Consider the following 19,059-nt stretch of genomic DNA (forward strand, 5'->3'; position numbering starts at 1 on the left):
TCCAAAACAAAAAAAAACTGAACATTTGATAAAGCCAGGTTCAAAATTCATGTTTTATTTTGTTGACATATTAGAGTTAAATGTTTACAGAAGGCATTTTGGATATCTTTTATCATAAATAAGAAAATACACTCAACAAGGGGGAAAAAAATCACCATGTTTTTAGGAATAAAGTGTTGTATAAAATCAGGTAAATGACATGTGAACAAACCACTCTGTAAAAACCTTCAGAGTATAGATAAAACTGGAGTACAATGTACATTAAGTGCTTCTGAAATGAAGAGAAAACTCATTTTGAGAAAACAGCCTGATATAATATAACAAAAGATGAGTAGTATAATTAAAATCTACACATGCAAATAGAAAAAGTGGAGTATTTTGAATAATTTATTTCCATTAGTATGTAACAACACTTTATGAAAAGCCAATCTTTTTGCCTGCAGTGTCTTGCCTTAATAGTGAAAATGATCAGATTTTATGATAATTCTTCTGTACCATGAGTCTGGATGAGGAGTATGAATTTTATAGGTATTATATGTGTATTTTAATATGTTTGTTGTTGTTGTTATTGTTTTTAGAGGGCTTTGAATGATATCCAGACCACAGAAAACCCTCCACGCAGCCCCAGGAGCCCTCGCACAGCCTCTCCTGTAGCCTGGTGACGAAACCACCCAACATGAGGCAAACAGAATTACAGTACATAAACGCTCACTTACATACACTTCTATACCTGTCCAGTCTGATTTAGTGATAACCTTATGGTAATTCAAGGACATGTGTACAATAACAGTATAATGCATAAGCACCAGAGTCCTGGTAAGTTATACAGATGAACTCTCAGGCACAGATTGGACAGGAAAGCTTCTGTTGTAGAGCAAATAGTGCAGGGAAAGATCATAAATGGCTTTAAAACATTTGGTCTAGGATGTTATTTACAAGATGGACTGTTTGATTGTTCTTGGCACTCAAAAACCAGGACGTTTTTGCCTCTTGTAAATGGACGAGTTAAAAGTTGGGGCAAGAATTGTCAGCAAACATTTTGCAGTGGATTTCTAAACATAATAAGTGCAGTTAAGATATATTTAATGTAAAGTGTGATTAGGACTGTGAGCGTCAGATTTGACTGACTTGATATATTAATAAAAGTGTTGCTTAGGAGAAAAGTGCTTTAACAATGTGTCTTAATTCTGCTTAAATGTATTTAAACAACTTGGTTCGGAGTTGTCAGTTGGTCATTGTACTGTAAAACAGGTATTTGTTAAACTAATGTCTTAACTGATAAAAAGTCATTCCTGATATGCAGAATGTTTAAGTGCAATATTATTATGAATTACTGATGATGATTTCTTTAAAACAAAAACTGCTTAGATAGAGATATATTGTATAGATAGAGATATATTGTATGAGAGCGGCAGTTGATATATTGCTTTACAAGTTAAGGAAAACAATGATGAGCTAGATTATGATTTCACTATATGCTTTTGCTATTTTTAAATATTAACTTTTAATTAAAAATTAACTTTTGTGCTGCTTCATATCTGCTTTAATTCCTTACTACCATAGTGAATCATATTATTCTTGTATCATTCTGTTCATTGTTATTCTGAATGTTCAATACATTAAACTGGACTTTTGATTGTATTAAACAATCCAATTGTAAAAATTGTGAAAATATCACACATGGTTGAGCCTTTATCTAAGTGTTGACTGGTTTCCCACTTATAAAAATATTTTTATGGCAGTATTTATCATTTTAATTGTGTAATGGTTGAAATTTGCTCATCTTTTTGTGTTTACAACTAAATGTAAGGAACCAGGGGCTTGTAATATAAAAACAGAAAATGTTTTTACCATATGATCACAGCACATTTCATAGCTGCTATTGATTACTGTTTAATTTATTGTAATGTCAGTAATGTAAAGATTCCTTCATGCTTTGTATTTTACTTTTAGGGCTTGTTTCACAGTTATAATAGCTAATTTCATGCTCTCATCATGGATGGGACGGCCCAAAGAAGAATTTTAGATTTGAATGAGTTCATCTAGAAGACAAATTAATGGTTGGTGGTGATGCAAAAAAACAAACTTCTAGAGTTATGAACATTTTCAGGGCAGTACAGCACTTTTACATTTGTTTAATCATTTGAGAAATGACATGATGGCTATTTCAGAGTTTGTTTTCCTTTCTTTTGTAATGTATCATGTATAATAAATGTTGACGCCTCTACTAAGTAACTCTGTATAAGTGATGTTGCAACATTGCTCTGTTGTCATTACTGTTTTGGTAATAAAACGCCCTTACATTTTAACCAGCGTGTATTGTTACATGAAGGCAAGTGGAGTTTGACCCCTTTGATCGGAGAGGGATCATCTCTACGGTACTGAGAGACACTCTGGGTTCGTTCACTGGAGACCCTACATTCCTGTTTGAATGGACCATTCACTAGGATAGAGACCTCTGACTGTTTCTGACCCGTTATTCAGGTTAGTTTTGTTCATTTATTTATTTTTATTAGTTTATGTTGTAATGGCCATATGTGTACTAAGTATAAAGTAATTGTACTCCTCCTGAAAAAGTGTTTGAAATCTTTGATTGACCGTTGTTTAATTCTTCAGGCTGAAAAAGCACTTTTGATTATGTTAGTATGCTTGTTTGTTTTATTTTTGGTGGGGGTTTATTATATTTAAGGTTAATACGTGAACATTAATGAATATTAATGTCAGTAAGAAGAATTTAGTAATTAGTAATGGGCTACTACTAATGCTGTAATTTTTATTTTCAAATTATTTTTTTCCCAACACCTTTAAAAACAACTTTACAAACCTTATATATAACTTTACACTTATCAACTTGGTCCCTCAACGTTGTGTCAGAGCTGACGCTAAATACCGAAGCCTTATTAGGATAACGCCATTATAACACAATGGCCAATGACGTTCAAGCGGATGAAATAGGGGCGAGAATGCTCCCCATATGTAAGGTGGCGGTGAATGGAATTTCTTCAGAATCTTTCTCCTTCAGACAGCTGCTCTGTCTTCAGGAAGCCAATTGCTACTCGACGATGAGATTTACTCCGACCAGCGGACAGCACCTGATTACCGCTCCCCTGCATGCGTTCCGGTAAGAATGGCTATTTCTTTCAGTGCTGGAAGGACTTGGCTATCCTCACTGTGAAGCGATGAGTGTCAGGATCCTTCACCTCCGTATCGACACCATCTTTGACGATAAGCTGGCCGCTGAACTGCTTCCACCCTCCGCCGCCCAAGAGCCACAGAGTAAGGAGCAGCCGGAGGCTGAAGAGTCAGGGTACGAGCTTGCTCCAAGTCAGTATCGGCTTGCCTCAACAGTCTCTGCCCCTCCGTTGGAACCCGTAACCTCTTTTGTTCTCTTTTGGCATGTCAGAAGATGACTAGGATGAGCGCCGGTGACTCTTAGGAGTCGATTTATGCAGCCCCCTGTCTGTATAAAGCACAAAATGCCCTAGTTGCTCGTTCGTTCACACAATATAAGCAGCCCTCCACCTCAGAGGAGAAGTCTGCCGTGTTCAGAGCACAAAGCACTTCTATGATAAAGCACCAGCTGAAAACAATGTTTTCATAAGGGAATGTTGGTTGCTTACACTTACCGTTATATATGCCGGCACTGCTGACGTTCATGACTTCTATGATAAGCACTGGCTGTGTTGCTTACATTAACCACTGCGTACACTGGCAATGCTGTCTCTCATAGCCCTCCTATAAAAATACATTGGCTGTGCTGCTGCTTTCAGCAATCTTCCTCTGCACAGTGCTCTGCACGATGGTTATCAAGCCCAGCTTCAGCCTCTTGCATAGAGCCTGAGCCAGCTACAAAACCAGAGAACTCGTGGCCAAAATGCCATCCGTTCCTGACACGAGGAAAGTGCTGCGTAACGTTGTGGAATGGTTGACAGTAAAGTCTACCCATTGTCTTACCCCTCTCAGTTTTCCTGCCTATTGCGGGCGCTGAGATCACTAGTTGTCTTTGTGCTGTGATTGTTCCACTGTGCTGTACAACAAAGCTGAAAAACAGAAGGTTCTCTCACCCCTTGCTTTAAAGCGCTGTTTATCTCAGTACATCTGGCGAGTGCCTACTTCTATATTCAGATAGCCCTCATCACAAAATTGCTTTATGAGCACAGAGAACCACTTAGCACTCCCTACAATGAGTGTGTACATTCATGGAATGTATGAACGTGGTTCTCTCCCTTCTAAAATTAGTGGAGTTCGTGTGCTAAATGATCTTGATGACTGACTGATCATGGTTCATTCAGAGAGTGTGTTAAACTATAATAGGATTCTGCCACTCAACCTCCCAGCATATCCCCTTCTCAGGGAGTGAAACTGGGCTTTATGTTGATGCAAGCCCACCTTTCACAAGTGCACTCCCAATCTGTAATTACTTCCTTCATGACTGTACCTTATTGATATTTGGGCATTATATTGACAAGTCCTGTGATGGATAAAGCACCAACACTGCCGCTGCAGTAAATCAGGAGCTGTGTTCAACCAGGCCCGGTAACTCACATTACTGTGATATAGGTAATAGCACCGGCACTGACGTCGCTTTGCTCTCATCAACCCATGGTGTTTTAACTAGGTCCGGTAGCTCATCGCTGCTGTAACGTAAGCAATACCGCCACTTTGCTCTCATCCACAAAGCAAGACTGTCCGCTCTCTTGTTTCTGTCTCTCACGTCCCCCCTGCTCGTTGCGGGCGACGAGAACAATAGTTGCCTTCATGTTCTGACTGTTCCACTGTGCAGTGCATTAAGTCAGTATATATGTATACACAAAAAGTGCAGCAGTTTCATATCTCCAGCTCTTCCTCACTCTCACAGTATAAGCAGCTCCCAGCTTTTGGTTGCCTAGTTTTAAGCACAAAATGTTTCAGCTTCTGTTACTATATGTTGTACAGAAGTGTGACAGGCCACTGTCCGGGCCCCATCAAAGACAGTGGTTCCCTTCTCATCTTGGATCTGGGACCACCAAATCACGCTCTGTCAAAGCATTAGTTTAATTGAGCGCACTGAAACAGACATTATATCAGTGGACCTGAAATATGTCTATTCTCATGTCTCAGATCACAGGCGTTTTCTGACATTGCTAATCTGAGTATCGTCCACTAACTAGTATAGAAAGCTGGACTAGAGCACTGGTGAATTGCCCCATGTCAATCACTTTGTCTTTATTCAAGAGTATGCCCAACTGTATGCCCTTCATGCTCAAGTATACAGACGCTACAATGGCTTGTCACCATCATATGCATATCCCCCGGGGGGACCTCCTCTCAGGCGGGGTGCTCAATCTAAAGTACTGAAGCAAGAGCCAGAGCCCCAAGAGCCCCTTCTTCCTGGCGCCTCTATGCTCATAAATGGAAAGTCTTTGAGAGCTGGTCCAGCTTGAGAAATGAGGACCCTTGTTTGATTCCATTCTTGATGGAGTGCTTAGATGCCGGCCGTGCGCCTTCTACGCTCAAAGTATACGTACATTTTTACACGGCATGAGACGGCTAAACCCTGCTCGCCCATCTACAATCACCACTTGGGATTTGGCTTTAGATCTGAAAGCCTTGACATGCTCCCCATTTTAGCCACTCCAGTTGGCTTCGCTGTAAGTGCTCTCTTTCAAGACAGTGCTTGCTTGCACTCGCATCAGTTAAGCGAGTGAGTGAATATGTGCACTTTTTTTAGTTAGCGAGTCCTGCATGGTTTTTGGCTCAAGTGACTGTAGAGTTGCTTTCAAATTAAGAAAAGGTTATGTTCCTAAGGTGCTCTCAACATTGTTCAGAGTCCAGGTTATACCTATATCAGCTTTTGCTCCAAGCTAACCTGCTGCCAGGGACAACCCCCCTACCTTGCAGTTTCTTGCCCTCTACGTGCTCTGCGTATTTATGTAGAGCACACTAGGCAGTTTAGACTCTCTGTGCAGCTCTTTATGTGCTTCGGTAGTTGCACTAAAGGGTCTGTTGGTATCGAAGCAGAGGCTATTCCATTGGATTGTGGATGTGATAGCTTTGGCTTACAGTTCACAGAACGTGGAATGCCCTATAGGGTTTCGAGACCACTCTACAAGCCCTCATGGGCATGGGTGAGCAGAACATCTATTGAAGACATATGCTCAGCGTCAGAATAGGCTTCTCCGAACACTTTTGCCTCATTCCATCTGGAAGTTTCTTCGCTAGCTTCTCGGATCCTGGAAAGCTAGTTTTATGATAGGAAGCCCATAACAACTGTTTTGTCAGCAGCAGTTTAGGTGTAACGAAGGCAAGCTAGTAAGAGTTGTGCGTGTAAACCTCACTCCCCAATGCCATTTCAAGTCCCGATTGGAGCGGGTAGAGTAGGACTTGTTCCATAGGCACCGCCTTCTTCTCCTCTCTTGGCTGCGGTGTTTTAACAAGGTCTGCTAGGCTTTTTCGTCATTGCAGGCACTGCCGGTGCTCAGCCCACTCAGTTAAGTAAAACCTCTAAAACAGCAGGTTATAGCTGATGTATGTTATCCTCATAAATGTTGTTTATTTCATTATCACTGTTTTGGCTCCTGACACCGCATGGTTCCACTGCAGTTGATTCTGGGTTAGTTAACAGGGATTCACTGCTTCCTTGTAGCAGCGTTATTCGACTTCGGTTGATTAAGTGCCAAGACCCACCGCTTTCCTATCACTTCACTGCAGCGGCTGGAGAGGTCACCTGACTGGCACAGTTCAGCCTCAGTTCTGCTACTTCATAAGTGCTGAAATTTGCTGCTTTATTATCATTTATTATCATCATGGTGCAGTTGTGGCCCAATGGTTAGAGAAGGGGTTCCCAAACATATTCCTGGAGGCTCCCCAGCACTGCACATTTTGCATGTCTCCTTTGTCTGACACACCCATTTCAGGTCTTGGAGTCTCGACTAATAAGCTGATGATCTGAATCAGGTGTGTTTGATTAAAGAGACAGGGAAAACGTGCAGTGTTAGGGAGGCTCCAGGAATGTGTTTGGGAACCCCTGGGTTAGAGAGTCGGACTTGTAACCCTTGAGCAAGGCACCTAACCCCCAATCGCTCCCCGGGCGCCACAGCAAAAATGGCTGCCCACTGCTCCGGATGTATATTCACTGCTGTGTGTGTGCACTTAAATGGGTGAAATACAGAGCACAAATTCCGTGTATGGGCCAACATACTTGGCTACACATCACGTCACTTTCACGTTTCTCTGTGGCAACTGTTAGGCTGCCTAAACAGCGGTGTCCAGCTACAGTGTTTCTCTGACAGCTTCATAAGTACCAATCCCCTATTTTGTGCGCTTGAACGTCATTGTCCGTTGTGTTACAATGGCGTTATTCCAATCAGGCTTCAGTATTTCTAGGAGAAAGTAATTTCACTATAGGGTCAGCTCAGACACAACGTCTCATTCCCTCATCTCCATAATACCACCAACTTTACACCTTAATGAAACCTGAAAAATGTGTATCATGCTGGCTGCTGTATGCATGTTTGTATATATAGTATTTATCTCTTCTGTTGAGAGTAAAACGGATTAAATCCATGCAGTAAATCACATAGATCTGTTAGGAAGCATATGGTCTTTTGTATGGGTTCTTTATCAAATTTGGATCAGCAAATGTGAGTTCTGCTAGTAGAATCCCATTTCTGTTTGTTCTTTATGAAATGAGTTTTACGAAATATCTTCCCTGTGGTCCTTTCTCAGAAGTTAACATTTCAGTTTTACACTTTGTAGGGAAACATTTGCCATTCCTCTGTTGTAACTTATACTCTGTATCTGATTAAACACAACAAGCATTACCGTGAATACAGGCTCGATAATGTTTAATCAGTGAAGACATAAAATCTTGATATCATCACACAGAATCACATTGTGCTTGTCAAATTGTTTATGTGATACAGAGATTATCCACCATCTGTTGTTTTAAAGTGACACACACCTGAGAAACTCCTTGACCTTTGACCTCATGGCTACCACTGAGTATCCCGATGTGTCTCCTTCCCCCACCACCGAGGGCACGTTGCCGCCGACCACCCTGGCCACCACAGATATAGTGGTGCTTGTCATCTACTTCCTTATGGTTCTGGCAGTGGGCTTGTGGGTAAGTTTACTGAAAAGACAAAATGCAGTGCTATATCATTTCACAGTGACAAAATATTACTCCAGTAAATGTGTTACTTACCACATTTATGGCTTAACATCTTGTATATGGCATATTCATAACCTTTGCTCACCCAACAGTCCATGTGGAAGACCAAGAGGAGCACAGTGGATGGATATTTTCTTGCTGGCAAAAACATGACTTGGTGGCCGGTAAGTGAGTAAAAAAAGCTATGAACCTTAGGGTACGTTTACATGACAACGATGTAAAAAAAAAACGGAAAATTTTTCCTTCGCATTTTTGAACAATAATAGTATTGTTTTCACTTTGAAACCCCTCCAAAACACTGTTGTCGTATAAATTAACTGCCAAAAGCGCATAAAAAGTTTTCCGTTTTTAGTTGAAAACACTGTCATGTAAACGGCCCCTCACAGATGCAATGTAATTTCCAGCTCACATCTTTTCCATCTTCTATCATGTTGTGCAGGTGGGCGCCTCTCTGTTTGCCAGTAACGTGGGCAGTGGTCACTTCATTGGGCTCGCAGGCTCTGGGGCAGCAGCTGGTATCGGTGCCACTGCTTATGAATGGAACGTGAGCACACAATATCTACAATTTAGGAGACAGAATACATAGATTTGATGAATATACCACATTATAGAGTGTGTTATGGAAAAAGGCAAAGGGAATGAGTGACGTCTACAGGCCCTTGTGTTGTAATATAGTTAATGTCTCAGAGATTAACTTTTTACGTTCATTTGCAGGGCATGCTGATGGTGCTGCTCTTGGGCTGGCTATTTTTACCCATTTATATTGCATCAAGGGTGAGAAAACAACAGATTTAATACAGCATTACATACACTTAGAGTCCGTTTAACAGATCTCAAGCAACAGGCAGCCTAAAAAGTTTGGGGTCGGTACAATTTTTAAATGTTTTAGAAAGAAGTCTCTTCTGCTCACCAAGGCTGCATTATTTGATTAAAAATACAGTAAAACAGTAATATTGTGAAATATTTTTACAATCTAAAATATAAAGTTTTCTATTTTAATATATTTTAAAATGTAATTTATTGTGATGGCAAAGCTGAATTTTCAGCATATTACTCCAGTGTCACATGATACATTTATTATTATCAATGTTGAACAGTTGTGCTGCTTCATATTTTTGTAGAAACGGTAATACTTTTTTTAGGATTCTTTGATGAAAAGAACATAAATCTTTTGTAACATAAATTGTAAATGCCTTTATTGACACAATTTAATGCATCCTTAATGAATAATTTCTTTATTTTATTTACTGACTCCAAACTTTTGGACTGTGTATAGTGTATACACACACACACGTATCCACATGCAACTGTCCTTTTCTAGTTGTTTTTGCTATTAGTGTGAAATAAATAAAAATTATGTAAATTAGTATTATTTTCCATTACTTTGCAGGTCACAACAATGCCTGAGTATTTACAGAAAAGATTTGGTGGCAAAAGAATACAGTTATTTCTTTGTGTTTTATATCTATTTATCTACATCTTCACAAAAATATCAGTAAGTATGTTAAATAAAAAAAAAATCAAATTAACAGAACTGATTTTGTAATCAGATTTGAATAGATCTGTGTGTGTCTCTGTGCAGGTGGACATGTATGCTGGAGCTGTGTTCATCCAGCAGGCTCTGCAGTGGAACATCTACTTCGCTGTGGTTCTGCTTCTCGGCATTACGGCTCTGTACACCATCGCAGGTCGGACATTTTACTCTTAAGGGCTGTTCACACTAAAGCACGACAACATAAACATGCCATCTGTTGCTTTAAATGCTCGAGCTTTTTAAATTTGTTGGGTCTGATTGACTGTCAATGTTTTTATCACTCATCATTTGGAAAAAATTGTTCTGAAAGTGATACCAACGATATATTTCCATTGTGTAGTTATTGTTATGGTTTGGATACCTCTATTCTAATAGAATTAGAATAATTATTTAGTGATAGGAGAAACTAAGCGTTTTGAAACTTCAAATGTTTTTTCTTATACTGATTTACTGTTTCGAAGCGCTCAAAATGCCACACGCTGGTGATGCCTGCTGATCTGAACCCAAAACGCAACCCAAATACCATTAAATATGAAATGTCTGTATAACATGCTATTTTATTCAATTGTAGGACTTGTTTTGTTTGGATTAAGGAGGGTTTAGTAAATCAGGCCAATAAGAAACTACTACAACAACTCTTCCTTTTTACTATACAATTGTCATTAAACGTTGGCAATTTTATGAAACCGATAAAAACTATATAGACATTGGTTCATGGGTTCAAAGAGACTGACACATCGAAATAGTTATAGATTTAACGAAGTTTCGTTCATTGAAATCACCTGACTTTAGCAGTTTTAAACGTGCTCTGAATCACTGGTTCGAAATGAATGATTTGCAAATGTTTTGAAGGTTCACGAAAGCTGTTTCGAAAGTGCCCATCACTAGTTCTGGTTATAATTCATGTTGTGGACGGCCCTTTAATCCTAGAAGTCAGGAAGTCTTATAATCTGCTAAACCATTTCTTGACTGATGTGGTCACAGGTGGTCTGGCAGCAGTGATCTACACCGATGCGGTTCAGACTGTCATCATGGTGGTCGGAGCCCTGATCCTCATGGGCTTCAGTGAGTGACCATGACAATCATGTTGACTAAACTTCTGAAGCCTTTATACAATAATAATATACTCTTTTTTTTTTTTTTCTCGATGTCAGGTTTTGTAGAGGTTGGGGGATTTCAGGCAGTCCTGGACAAGTATCCTCAAGCTATTCCCTCCATCCGAGTGCCCAACTCCACCTGTGGAATCCCTCGTGATGATGCCTTTCACATATTCCGTCACCCTGTGACCTCTGACCTGCCCTGGCCGGGAGTACTCCTGGGCATGTCCATTCCCTCCATGTGGTACTGGTGTTCTGACCAGGTGAAGGACCAGCAGTGTTGACTGAACTTACTTACTAAATGCATTACCCATGATGGGTATGGTGGCTTCTATATATTGATCTATCTCTAAGTTCTTGCTTTAGAGGGTCTAGATCTACCTTGAGGTAGCTAGACTGAAGTTCTGGATCTGACTAGAAGTTCTAGTTCAACCTATCTAGCTACTCTTGTGAAAAATTAGTGCATTGAATGTGCACATTAGTCTTAAATATAGCTAAAGCATATGTTTTTTTACAAAGGTAGTTCTAGACTAGTTCTTAGCCGCGTTTCCACCGCAGGAACTTTGAACTTTGGGGTGGTACTTGGTGTGTTTCAACCGCAGGGACCAGGGTCTAAATTAAGTGAAGTTCCGGGTAAAAATTTCCCCCTCAGAAAGTCCCTGCTCATGAGGTAGTACTTTTTCAAAGTTCAGGAATTTTCAGGGGTGGGACTTGAGCGCTAAACATGCTAATTGGTTGACTCCACGCAGCATTTTATTTCAACCACCATTTTTAAAAGTCTGTTTCGGTGCATGCAGTAATCAGTGTTGCCAATTTAGGGATTTTGTCACTAGATTTAGTGACTTCACTGCCCCTTTTGAGACTTTTTTCAAAACTTTAGGGACAAATCTAGCAACATCTTGGACAAACCTTATCTAGATTCTTATTTTGCTCACTGATCTATATTCACATTTATGTAGATCAATGAATTTGCCATTATGATCTAGTGACATTTAGGCTTTATTAAGCTTATATGTGGAGGATGAAATCCAGCGGGAATTGGAAAGTCGCATGCAGTCCTTCGTCACTGGACTAATCTTCACGGTACTTTAGGCCGCAATGGAAACACAGACAGCAACAGGTCTGGGGGAAAAAGTTCCTGGAACAAATTGTTCCGGGTAATTTCGCCGGAAACGTGGCTATCTAGTTTAGAACAACCATTTAGATCTCTTCTTTAGCAACCACCTTGTAATCGTAAATAATATATTAGCAACTGCCTTGCAACAACATACCTTCCAAACAATATATTTTGTTGTCGTTCCTGTGTGCAGGTGATAGTGCAGCGTTCGCTTGCTTCCAAAAACATTCTGCATGCTAAAGGAGGATCTCTGCTCGCCGCTTACCTCAAAGTCCTGCCCTTCTTCATGATGGTGATTCCAGGCATGATCAGCAGAATACTTTACCCAGGTGCACCACTGAAGCAAACACCAAAGTTTAAGGCCTCTCAACGAACAAGCTGTTCTATTGAAATGCATGTGAACGTGTGTGTGAATTGTAGACGAGGTGGGCTGTGGAGACCCGGAGGTGTGTAAACAGGTTTGTGGGAATCCCGTGGGCTGCTCGGACACTGCTTATGCCAAACTGGTCATGGAGCTCCTTCCTGCAGGTATCAGTGAAATTCAGTGAATATTTATGTATGTTTGTTGTTTTTACATATTTTTCAGTTACTACATCAGCTGGCTGAGCTGAATCATTTTCTTCCTGTGTGTTTGTTCAGGTCTGAGGGGTTTAATGATGGCTGTGATGTTGGCTGCTCTCATGTCCTCTTTGACCTCCATATTCAACAGTTCCAGCACCATTTTCACCATGGACCTGTGGAGAAACATCCGCCGCACTGCCTCCGAGTGGGAGCTCATGATTGTGGGAAGGTGTGACATCAACATGCTATTATACACGTATTAAATTTTAAAGGCAAATTCATCCATTTCTCCAGCCTGTAAAGAGCCTATTTGCATTTAAAAGTACCCAGCTGGCACTGGACGCTAATTTCATGTCAGAAAGACTCCAACGTTGGAGTTGTCAACATCCAACTTTGGAAAGATGTTGAATTTTGTTTGGAAATGAAAATCATGTTGATGCCAAAACCCAACAATGGCGTGACAGCAATAAAATATCAGTGTTTATGATTTTATAATTTAACATTGTGTGGACGTTAACATTGTGATGTTTAGATGTTGGGTTTTGATTACCGTACCCCATCAGTATGATGTTGACATTTGAATTTTTTTCTTATTACCAAATACCAAAAATTTGGTTTCTCATTAACTTAACCAACAAAATATCGACGTCAGTTGTGTCGGTATTCTACGCCAAATTGATATTGAACTGAACCTATATTCAACCAAATATCAACATCTTATGATGTTGGTGGCCAGCTGGATAGTTATACCAGTAAAATCCTTCTTTAGTCGAGCTTTTGTTTATGGTAAATGAATCTAGTATTGTCATTCTACAACTACAAATACTGTTTTCTCTCTGGTAAAGTTTCAACTGCTGTTTATGTGTGTGTGTGTTTTCATGTCAAAGAGTGTTTGTGTTAGTGTTAGTGGTGGTGTCAGTGCTGTGGATTCCTCTAGTTCAGGCCAGTCAGGGTGGGCAGCTCTTCATCTACATCCAATCCATCAGTATGTACCTGCAGCCCCCCATAACAGTCATCTTCCTTGCAGGATGCTTCTGGAAACGGACCAATGAGAAGGTACAAAACCAATCAAGCATTGAGAGTGTCATATATATATATATATATATATATATATATATAGCATCAGCACAGCTAGGATTCTGCAATAGTAATCACAGTGGGTATCAAGACCAACACAATTGATAGTGTGAGGTATTAAAGATATTTTGCCATTTTCTTTGTCTATTTTTGCTCCGCCAATAAAATGGTTCAAATGCTACAGCAGAACCTATGTATACGACCTTATACTATGCACTGTGTAATATGGAAACCCATTTCTGACGCTTAAAAATAAAGTTTTGGAAAGTCATAATTTTGACATAAGTAGTCATAATTATGAGATAAAGGTTAAAACTATGACATACTAAATCATAATTATGAGATATAAAAGAGAAATGACAAAAAGTCTATGCCATGAACAATTTTTTGTTGTAACTGACTTGTCTCATAATGTCAGTTTTCATGTCATAATTTCAACTTTTTATCTCATAATAGACTCTCATAATTTTAACTTTTTGTCCTAATTTCAACTTTTTGTCATAATTTTGACGTCATAATCAAGGCTTCTTATCTCATAATTATGAGCGTCAATGTAAACTTTTTAGTTTCATAATTATAACAGTCGCAATTTAGACTCCATCTCGTAATTTCTACTTTCATCTTATAATTGACGTGTCGTCAACTTTTTGTCTCATAATTAACTTTTTATCATAATTATGAGTCACAATGTCAACTTTCAATGTAACTCTATAACTGACAATATCATAATTTAGACTTTATCTCATAATTTCTACCTTTTTTGTGACCTTTTTATTTCATGAATACACTTTTTATCTTATAATTTTGACCTCATGTCATAATGTCAACTTTTTATCACAGAATTTTGACTTAGTCACACACACACACCCATATGCACACTACATTATGTACGCAGGGATGCACCTGGTCATGTCTGAATCACTGATAAATCCCCATACAGCACTTTATATACACTGAATTCCTAATTAGTTTCTGAGGAAATATGATATACTTTATTATATATATTATCAATAAATAATAAACACATCATCTGATCTTTTTTTCCCTGTGATGTTGGTGTAGGGTGCATTCTGGGGTCTGATAGTGGGCATGGTGGTGGGCTGTATAAGGATGATTCTGGATTTCGTCTATCCTACACCACTGTGCTACGAGAGCGACACCAGGCCTGACGTCATCAAATATGTTCACTTCCTGTACTTCTCCATCATTCTCACTCTCCTCACACTCATTGTGGTGGTGTGTGTTAGTCTGGCTACAGAGAAGCCCAAACCAGAGCAGGTAAGCTAACACACACAACAGACCAACACTAACCCAGTTTGCAATTTCACAAAAAACATACTTTGCACTCGGAAATGCCTTTTCATAAAGCTTGAGAATACACACACGTACTGTATAAAGGGCTTGTTATTTTTCAGATCAGTCGTATGACGTGGTACACACGCTTTGATCCTGTGAAAGAAAGTGGAGAGGTTGTGGCTTCAGATCTCTACACGATCGAAGGCGCCACACAGTACACAAAGGACAAGGAAAATGATGCACATGAAATGAAAGAAGGTACCCTTTCCACTTCACATCCATTTGTTGCCTTATTTTGTGATTTTAATTAAACAGGGACAGAAACATCTGCTTAAGGATAAATAATACATCCAATGGTTTGCCAAGGTGTTGTAAAATTGTCAAGTTTATCCTGATTTATTCTCAGTTTTATGCTTAATTCTTTGACTTTAATAAACCAGTTATCCAGCAGATGGAGACAAAGTCATTTGATATTTTTAAGGTGCTTAAATGGGTGGGTGGGGGAGGGGGGATCAGAAAAATCTCAATGATATGTGAAAAATTTGAAGAGCATGAAATATATTTCAGCATACAATGACATAAACACATTGACATCATCACATTTCATATCTGAAAATCAATTCATTACATAATCTCATTAAATCATGCTTTGTTAAATCAATACAAGGTATAATTATGAGATAAAATGTAAAATTCATAAATAAAAAAATAAAGTCATAAATATGAGATATATAGTCAAAATTCTGACAAAATTAGAAAAGTTGACTTTTTTGTCATAATTTTAGCTTTTCCAATCTCATAATTTTTACTTTTTGTCATACTTTAGACTTTTAAATCCAAAAAACATTGACATTTACATCACACTTAATATCTGAATGTCATTGCATTAAATAGAAGTTACAGAAGTGGCAAATGACATTGGGCTATTTTTGTGCAAGGCAGTTCCTGTTTTAAAAAGTGTCTACATGCATTTGGCAGGCGATATAAAATGCACTTAATACATCATTTATATTCTTGCAGGTCACACACGTTTAGTTTCAGTCTGTGTACATGTAATTCTGAGCACTGTGTTTCTCACCAGACTCCTGTAGTTCTGTGTCCAGCGAAGCGGGCTCCTCTAAACTGAAATCTACTCTGTTCTGGATCTGTGGAATGGAGAAGCAGAAAGGAAAGAAGCCCATGTCTCCTCCAGAGGCTCCGGTGTGTTCCCTCGAGGAAGAGCCCTGTATGAGACACCTGGTAAACGCCAACCTCATCGTCTGTATGTCAGTGGCGGTGTTTCTCATCGCTTACTGGGCATAGTCACTTGTCCTTTATAATGGATTGTTTATTGTGACTGATATGAAAGTAAATCTTCATGGGAGTATGTAATTAATAATAGACCGAAATGCTTATTTATTTATCATCAATCAGTTTTTAGTTTTTTGATATAGACATTTTAAAGCTAGGGTAGGCAACTTCGGAGAGGCTAGCAATAGCAAGCTAGCTTATGAAAGAACTAAGATCCCACCCTCCCTTCAGAGCATCTCCAAAGCCACACCTCCTCCAGTCCAAAACACATGAATGCGCACAGCTAGAGCAGAGTCTGCAAGGCATCATGAGAAACTGTGTTAAATTACCTCATGTCACAAAGCCGGGAATGTCACAGGTTGCCATCTCTTAAGCCCAAAAGCCCGTCGGGCAGTTTTTGTTCATCGGCCAACTAAGTTTTCTCATTGTGTTCCGCACCGTCGGCTGAAGTTGGTCCTTATCTGCTTTTTTTTGGCCAATTCGACATGTTGAATCGGCGTCAGAGCTCGTCGGGCCATCTGATTCTTATTGGCTGTTCAGCTACTTATCGCCACTAGTTCGTCGGGCTTTAAAGGTGCAGTAAGCAATTTCTGAGAAAAGCTGTTAAAAAAGTGGATCAGACCCGAGCACCAAAACACACTTGTAGCCAATCAGCATAAGAGGTGTATACACTCAATGGGGGGAGGTGCCTGTGTTGCATAGCATGTTCATGATTTTGGGGGCGGAGCTATAAAGATAGGGGTGTGATTGTTTTGGGTAGGGGCGTGTTTGGTTTGGTGATTTCAAATATCAACGGCATTTCTCAGAAGTCACTTACTGCACCTTTAATAACCAGTTTTGGGGAAAGTTACTTTTAAAAGTAATGCATTACAATATTGCGTTACTCCCTAAAAAAGTAATTTAAAAAAGTAATTGCGTTACTTAGTTACTTTTTATGGAAAGTAATGCGTTACATTAATTTGCATTACTTTCTCTGCAGTTACTCATGATTTCTCTCAATATGGAGACAAGAGAGCTGTTAGTTGGAAATACATGGGAAAACAAAGTAACTTGAGTTACTTATTTGAAAAAGTAACTCAGATATTTTGTTGTAAATTTAAAAGTAATGCGTCACTTTACTAGTTACTTGAAAAAAGTAATCTGATTACGTGACTCAAGTTACTTGTAATGCCTTACCTCCAACACCTCCAATTACTGAGGCAGTAAGACATCCTACCATTGCATTTCGGATTTATATCAGATATATGTACTCTTTATATATATATATATATATATATATATATATATATATATATATATATATATATATACAGTGCCCTCCACTAATATTGGCACCCTTGGTAAATATGAGCAAAGGCGGCTGTGAAAATAAATCTTCATTGTTTATCCTTTTGATCTTTCATTAAAAAAAAATCACAAAATTCTAACCTATCATTGAAGGAAAACAATTTAAATAGATAACAGCTCTGAATCTTCACCTATAATGCCTGAAGAGTTTGGAGAACACCTGACAAGAGATCAGAGACCATTCCTTCATGCAGAATCTCTCCAGATCCTTCAGATTCCCAGCTCCATGTTGGTGCTTCTTCTCTTCAGTTCACTCATTTTCTTTAGGGTTCAGGTCAGGGGACTGGGACGGCCATGGCAGAAGCTTCATTTTGTGCTCAGTGACACATTTTTGTGTTGGTTTTGATGTTTGTTTTGGATCATTGTCCTGATGGAAGATCCAACCACGGCCCATTATTGTATTTCTAGCAGAAGCGGTCAGGTTTTGATTTTTATCTGTTGGTATTTGATAGAATCCATGATGCCATGTATCTGAACAAGATGTCCAGGACCTCCAGCAGAAAAATAGGCCCACAACATTAAAGATCCAGCAGAATATTTAACCGTGGGCATGGGGTACTTTTTATCCCTGTGTGCACCAAACCCATCTGGTGGTTTTGCTGCCAAAAAGCTTTTTATTTTTTTATTTTAGTTTCACCTGACCATAGAAGCCGGTCCCTTTTGAAGTTCCAGTCTTGTCTGACAACTGAATATGCTGGAGATTGTTTCTGGATGAGAGCAGAGGATTTTTCTTGAAACCCCCCTAAATAACTTTTGGTGATTTAGGTGCTGTTTGGTAATTTGTTTTTAGGCTTTGTGAGACTCAACTAATCTCTGCAATTCTCCAGCTGTGATCCTTGGAGAGTCTTTGTCCACTCAAACTTTCCTCCTCACCGCACATTAGGACGATTTAGACACACGTCCTCTTCCAGGCAGATTTATGACATCTTTAGTTGATTGGAACTTCTTAATTATTGCCCTGATAGTGGAAATGGGGATTTTCAATGCTTTAGCTATTTTCTTACAGCCACTTTCTATTTTGTGAAGCTCAACAATCTTTTGCTGCACATCAGAACTATATTCTTTGTTTTTTTTTTCATTGTGATGAATGATTATGGGAATTTGGCTTTTGTGTTTCCTCATGTTTATACTCCTGTGGAACAGTAAGTCATGGCTGGACAATTTCATGCTCCTAGTCACCCTGATGTGCTAAAAAATGTAAATATGAATGGGAATATACTTCAGAGATATTTTACTCATAAGAATTTCTAGGGGTGCCAATAATTGTGGCCAACATGCATTGGAGAAAAACATTTATTTCATAATGTGAGTTTCCCCCCACTTTCAATTGTTTTACTTAAATGTAAGGTTAGAATTTTGTGAATTTTTTTTTAATGAAAGATCAAAAGGATTAACAATGCAGATTTATTTTCACAGCCGCCTTTGCTTTACTAAGGATGCCAATACTATCAGGATGTGAAGAGAGTTTCAACCAGTATAACAAAAAGTGTTTATGAAAAATATTGCCTACCCTAGCTTTAACTAATATGCAAACTATTTTGTCCTTGATGTTTCCGTAAATTAAACAGTTTAAAAAACAACTTTTGAG

The 19,059-nt window shown here is 39.0% G+C and overlaps 2 protein-coding genes and 1 long non-coding RNA gene across 6 annotated transcripts in view; 2 read left to right on the forward strand and 1 right to left on the reverse strand.

The window, feature by feature from the left end:
* The window catches only part of grid2ipa (glutamate receptor, ionotropic, delta 2 (Grid2) interacting protein, a), a 33,048-nt gene extending 30,739 nt beyond the window's left edge, over positions 1 to 2,309 (forward strand). For all 4 annotated transcript variants that reach the window (XM_051884442.1, XM_051884451.1, XM_051884460.1 and 1 more), the window contains one exon: positions 579 to 2,309. In XM_051884442.1, the coding sequence (XP_051740402.1) occupies positions 579 to 662 (84 nt within the window). In that variant the 3' untranslated portion in view covers positions 663 to 2,309. The remainder of the gene's footprint in view (positions 1 to 578) is intronic.
* Positions 2,150 to 6,924, reverse strand: LOC127507433 (uncharacterized). Its single transcript, XR_007928350.1, has 2 exons — positions 3,627 to 6,924; positions 2,150 to 3,460 (listed from the first exon to the last, which is right to left on the reverse strand). It is a non-coding gene; the product is annotated as an uncharacterized LOC127507433 (long non-coding RNA).
* slc5a11 (solute carrier family 5 member 11) lies at positions 2,345 to 19,051 on the forward strand. Its single transcript, XM_051884539.1, has 16 exons — positions 2,345 to 2,484; positions 7,933 to 8,104; positions 8,245 to 8,316; positions 8,592 to 8,696; positions 8,867 to 8,926; positions 9,543 to 9,647; positions 9,735 to 9,840; positions 10,671 to 10,751; positions 10,841 to 11,046; positions 12,094 to 12,229; positions 12,321 to 12,428; positions 12,540 to 12,690; positions 13,349 to 13,517; positions 14,601 to 14,816; positions 14,954 to 15,092; positions 15,916 to 19,051. The coding sequence occupies exons 2-16, from the start codon at positions 7,970 to 7,972 to the stop codon at positions 16,134 to 16,136; spliced, it is 2,010 nt and encodes a 669-aa protein (XP_051740499.1). The 5' UTR covers positions 2,345 to 2,484; positions 7,933 to 7,969; the 3' UTR covers positions 16,137 to 19,051.
* Positions 19,052 to 19,059: the final 8 nt, after the last annotated feature.

Source organism: Ctenopharyngodon idella, chromosome 3 (genome assembly GCF_019924925.1).
Source record: "Ctenopharyngodon idella isolate HZGC_01 chromosome 3, HZGC01, whole genome shotgun sequence".
In the NCBI taxonomy this organism is placed as follows: Eukaryota; Metazoa; Chordata; class Actinopteri; order Cypriniformes; family Xenocyprididae; genus Ctenopharyngodon; species Ctenopharyngodon idella.